At 33.0% G+C, this 5,889-nt stretch overlaps 1 protein-coding gene across 3 annotated transcripts in view; it reads right to left on the reverse strand.

Moving 5' to 3' along the window:
- Positions 1 to 5,889, reverse strand: part of LOC107552992 (rap1 GTPase-GDP dissociation stimulator 1-like) — a 49,937-nt gene that overhangs the window by 26,653 nt on the left and 17,395 nt on the right. For 2 of the 3 annotated variants that reach the window (XM_016235057.1, XM_016235056.1), the window contains exon 5: positions 1,037 to 1,183. The exons of the other annotated variant lie outside the window; for it this stretch is intronic. In XM_016235057.1, coding sequence (XP_016090543.1) covers positions 1,037 to 1,183 — 147 coding nt within the window. The remainder of the gene's footprint in view (positions 1 to 1,036; positions 1,184 to 5,889) is intronic. 3 annotated transcript variants of the gene reach the window in all.

The raw sequence follows: 5,889 nt of genomic DNA on the forward strand, positions 1-5,889 counted from the left end.
AAGGGTCAAAGACGAAAAAGGGTTTAAGCATAAAAACAATAAGTGTAATACTGCTTTAAATTGTTGTTGTTTTTCCCCAAAAAATGTAAAGATTTTCTGTTTAATTTAATTGCAATTAAAAAAATAAATATCATACATTTTCCCGATTTACAGAAGAGACCCACTAAAATGTAATTCAGTGTAACATTCTTGTCAGTCATATTTACAACAAAAATCAATTTATGACATATTAAAAGACTAATTACTTTCACCCCAAATACTAATTAGTTAAATTTGCCACTATTCTAGGTCCCATTTGTCAGTAAGAATGTTTTACTCATTTAAAACACAATAAAATTGAATATGCTCCCTTATTCATTTATATATTTTAATATGTGCATGTCAGAATAAGCATGTTGTTTGAATTTTTACATAAATATTGTGTTACACTGAAAGACAATGTAACATTATTTCAACCAAATGTTGACTTTTTCTACAAAAACTTATTTTAAACCTTAAAAGTAGACACTTTACTTACATTTAATGTGCTTTCTATGGACATAAAATCACTTTTGTCAATTTATTTTGATGTCTTTGACCCATATATATATATATCATTTTTAATAGTAATATTTATTTATTTATTTTCTGCTACCGCACGTAACAAAATGTAACATTATTATTTATTATGGATGGTAATTCAAATTTTTTTTATTTACTAGTAAAAATTAGCAAAAAAATAATAATTCAGCAAACCTATCATGTCAAATCAGTGAAAGACATTAGATTCAGAATACATAGGAGAAGTTAAACAACACATAGGCTTTCTTAGAGTGGTCCCCTACAGATATTACCGTTAATGTTCAACTGTGAGGAAATACTGTAGTCAGACTCAAATTAAAACACAACTGAAATGTTTTATAGACAATGAAATGAAAAGTTGCCTTACCTACATAGAATTGATTAACACATTAATCATTTAGAGAACATCTCAGACTATACCAATAAGGGACCATTCAAAAATATTGCCTTCTTGGTTTGGGGGATCGGTCATTACCATTATCATTGCTATAGTTCATCAGCATGCCACAAAAGACAGTCAAGAGCTTCCCGGTGGCCGGGTCAGTGCTTTGGGCCAGAGACTTAATGTGCTCGGCAACTATCTGAGCACCGCCCGCTGCATCAACTGCACTTCTGCCCTCATCTGCAAAACAAAGAGGTCACATAAAAAAGAAATAAACAATAAAAAAGGCAACAAATGACACAAAGAAACAGCAACCTGGAACAGAATGACACAAAAGAGGATGTTAAAGGAATAGTTCACATCTTCTCGAATGAATTTTCCTTTTTGGTTGAACTATTCCTTTAACGGAGGGACAGGTTGGGACATCCATGACTGCATCCTTATGGAATGTAATATGACAACTGATAACGTTACATGGAGAACGCAAGAAAATAACCATTTTGAGATAAAAGAAGAGCAAATGAGACTGAAAAAGGTCTGCTGAAAATGCACATTACTCCAGCACTGGATTTATTTACAGCTGTCAAGTTGCCATGAGGCGCAGATGTAACTAAAGGCAAAACCAGAGACCAGAAGTGCAGCAGAAGCACAGCATACTGAATCCAGACTGCAGCAGAATCACTAACAAGGGAAGGTGTGTAAAGATCCACAGAGATGCCGAGGTCCAGCGGAGTCCAGCATTATTTACACACAGAGCATCAAAGTCAAGAGCGTGACAAGAGCTTGAGTCTTCTGTCAGCTACAGCTAATAAAAGATCGAAATTATGAGTACTCCTATTTAATGACAAAAGATTTTAAAACAATATGAAATGGCAAATGCAACCTATTTTACTTTTGATGCATGTAGAGAAAAAGCAAATGTAGGGTGGGGCTTGACATTACACACAAAAACACAACAGTAGCATCCGGAAAAGGTAAAATGGTATGGTGTGGCGATATTAGATAAAACCATAAATCATTTTTAGAGGTAACTGTGCAGTAAGATATCACATTTTAATAACATTTTTGGAAAATGTGCATAGATGAAACACACTCCTACGGGATCAACTGCCGGCCAAGGTTGGACAACATCAATAACCACACAAAAAAAAAAAAGATTTGAAAAGCACCAAAATCATCAAGAAATTATGTTGGCGAAGGTTATAACTCAAAGTACACGAACAAGTTCTTGGGAATTAAAACCTTCACAAGAAGCCATTATTTACATCACTTACTCTGAAAATGTAAAAATTCAAAGTATTTAATCTTTTTGTCTGGTTGGTTTATGGATATCTGTAAAAAAAAAATAATAATAATAATAATAATTCAATTTTTAGAAAACGTGAGCTGCTTCCCAGTGTTATTATTGTTAACAAAAACTAATAAATAAACAAACAAACTTGAAAGAATAATAAAATACCATTTTAGATGAAAAACTTACACTTAAATGAAAATTAGAAATGTAGGCTTGGCAACTAACTAACTAAAATAAAGTAAGTTTAAACTGAAAAAAAAAAACGAATAAAAATAAATTAATGCTAAATAGAAATATATTTAGGGATGCACGATATATCGGCCACCACATCGGTATCGGCCGATAAATGCTCATTTTTTTCTGTTATCGGTATCGGCCTGATAAGAAAATTTGGCCGATATCTTAAAGCCGATAAATAATGCATTATTTCCTTCAGAGACACTTCAGATGCACGCTGTTCGTTTGCAGCCTTTTGTGCAATTGTACGTTGTAATATTGTGTTTATTTGATGTATATCTGATTTATCTCATATAGAATGCGTTTGGTTAAGTTAAAAGAGCGCTTCAGTTTACCGGTGATCATCTTTAGCTCAGCGCACGCAGCTCAAACAGCAGTGCACAACATTAATAACTATGATTGGGAATGTTGTGTATATAACATTCTAATGAGAACATTATTATAATAAAACGTTGTGCATTCTTTGGGTTTAGTTGCTGTGTTTCAGCGCGTTGTTATGGGAAGAGCGCATCCATAACAGGATCACACATTCTGACTATAGCATGCAATAACTGTGTCATTTTGTACATATATAAGTTGTATTATTATGTTTATGTTGTATTAATATTAATGTCAGGATGCATTTCCTTGAGTTAAATAAGCTGCCAGCAAAACGCTTCAGTTTACCGTGTTCATTCAGCTCTTCAGCTTCAGCTTGAGCTGCAGCTCAATGGCTGCTATTTAAAACAGTGGTATTAATTTGTTACTTTTTCAAAATCATTGATATATTATTAATAACAACAACTACTTGTATTTTTCTCTTATTATTTTCATCAACAATATGGTTTAGTAATTAAAATCATTTAATTATTGTCCCTGCAGAGGCTATTCCGTTTTATTGATCTATGGCACATTAATTTTGATTCTTTATACGTGTAATGATGTCCAGTGACTTGTTTGCATTATTTATGCATAATTTTATTTATTTGTAAGACTTTTTTATGACTAAATTTGGTAATGGGAGAGTACAAATATTTTTAAAACGTACACCGTTCAAACTAGGCTGCTTATGTTGAAGTGTTTGGGATGTGGCTTTTAATGATGAGACCTTTTTTGTAATCAGGCTCTCAAAAAGTATATAACAATTTGGATATAGATTTATCGGCCAACATATCGGTTATCGGCTTTCAAAAATAAAGAGTAATCGGTTATCGTATCGGCCAAAATTTTCATATCGGTGCATCCCTAAATATATTTAAAAAAATAATAGAAATAGACAAGCACATAACTAAATTACTAAACCTTCAACTAAAAATAAAATGAAAACTGTAAATATAAAAGAGCTAATTCACCATAAATAAATATTTTAACAGTATATAAATAATATTAAAATAAGACTGCTGATTGCCGGTGGAAAACTCGGTGTCATAATATCACAACGTTGTGGATGTTTTTAGCATACTGCGATGTTGTTGCTGGGTTGTTGCTTACTGGCCCAAGTCAAAAAATTAAATAAAAAGCCAATCCTCAAGTCTCCTACCCTACACTTCACTGTCCTACTTTACAACACGTTTTGACTACATAAATAAAAGTGATTCATGAATCTGAGATTCATTCCCTTACACAGCACTTTACTTCCATTTTTAGTCATACTTGTCACAGAAACAAAATACCGTCTTAACCTACACCAGCGATTTATATTTAAGCTATGTCTAGTTACGTTTTCCAGTAAGCTCTGTGAACAGATGACGGTGTTTGTGTGTCAGATATGAGTCAGCTTAGCTGGTCTGAACAATGTTTCAGGTTTGTTTACACTGATGCTTGCCCATGCAGAGTCAGAAAGTGATTTAAATGCAACAAAACAAAGTAAAAGATTGGCTTCTTTGACTGTTTTTTTTTGTGTCTCTCTGTTAGTAAATCAACTTATGCATTTGGAAATTTAACAGTATCACTTATTACTTAATTGCTAGCAAATCATATCAATTTCTAATTAGACAACATTTGCACAGTGTAAATAGCTTAACCAATATGTAGAAATGTATCGACTGAGCATAGGCCAGTTTCCAAACCTTTTTGTCTTTATACAGGCACCCCTTTATCAACGCTAAGGCAGAAATGCGTTCCTTTTTAACTCACATTACCCGTTCTTCATCCAGACAAAGCTCTTTACATTTCCCTAAACTCTACTCGTCCCTAAGGTTTAAGACTCTACAACATACAATATGTCAATACGAATCACACCACTGTACTGTTACGATTACAAAGCGGGGAAATAAAGCAAAACACATTACTGCCATAAAATATTTGTGCGCTCTCTCAACAACGAAAGGAAAAAATGTGGTATAATTTCAATTACCAACCACTGCTAGTTCATCAATATGGTTACCAATTACCAATGGACTAGTTCATTACTGATGCAATAGTGTGCATGAATTCAATAATTCAATGGTAGGGATGCACGATATTATCTGACCGATATCGGAATCGGCCGATAATGGCTTTAAATGTACATATCAGCCGATATGAAAAAAATATGCCTATATGTCTTGCCGGTAAGAGGAATACGTTAACTCATATGTGCTCGGGGTGTGCTAGCGATTAGATTACCTCAGAAGTGTAACTCATTCTGGATGCAAAGTTTTGCCTGAATGGCAATTAGATTCACTGATTTAGATCGCTGCATTTAAACTGAGAAAGCAGTACAGAATTACGCGTTCAGTGTATGATAGAGTAAACAGTAATAGCACGTGCAGCGGCAGCTCCCCCCGGGTCCTAATACCCATTCGGTAAGGAGTTTTAATTCCGTAGGGGGCGCTGTTGGCCTACTTTTAATAAAATTAAAGTAAAATACACAAATAACATTTAGACTGTGTTTCTGATTAAATAAAGCAGTAATTGATGTCATAAAATCATGAGTATGTTTAGATTTAAAGGTCAGAAGCTATCGCTTACATGAATAAAAAAAAAAATCACATGACACTTTTAAATTAAATAATTGTATATATACTGATTTATTCATTAATGTGTTATGTTATTTTTTTAAACAAATTTTGAGCTCTAAAAGATTTTCTGAATTTTTACAACTCTTTTGCTTTAGACCATCTACAAATGTTCAATCTTAAAATAAAATGGTTACTACTGCATCTTTCTGGAAAAAAAATGCAGCGATTGATATACAGTTTATTTATAGTTATTTTAAAAGCTTCAATGTACTGTCATTATAAAATAACTTCTTTGTTTATTTAATTCTAACAAATATGTTCTTGTTAAGAACTTAAAGGGGTCATATGATGCGATTTTCAAGTTTTCCTTTCTCTTTGGAGTGTTACAAGCTGATTGTGCATAGATAAGATCCCTGAAGTTGCAAAGACTAAAGTCTCAAATCCAAAGAGATATTCTTTACCAAAGTTAAGAGTCAGCCACGCCCCCCTAAAAT

This window comes from Sinocyclocheilus grahami, unplaced genomic scaffold (genome assembly GCF_001515645.1).
Source record: "Sinocyclocheilus grahami isolate Dianchi unplaced genomic scaffold, SAMN03320097.WGS_v1.1 scaffold462.1, whole genome shotgun sequence".
Classification (NCBI taxonomy): domain Eukaryota; kingdom Metazoa; phylum Chordata; class Actinopteri; order Cypriniformes; family Cyprinidae; genus Sinocyclocheilus; species Sinocyclocheilus grahami.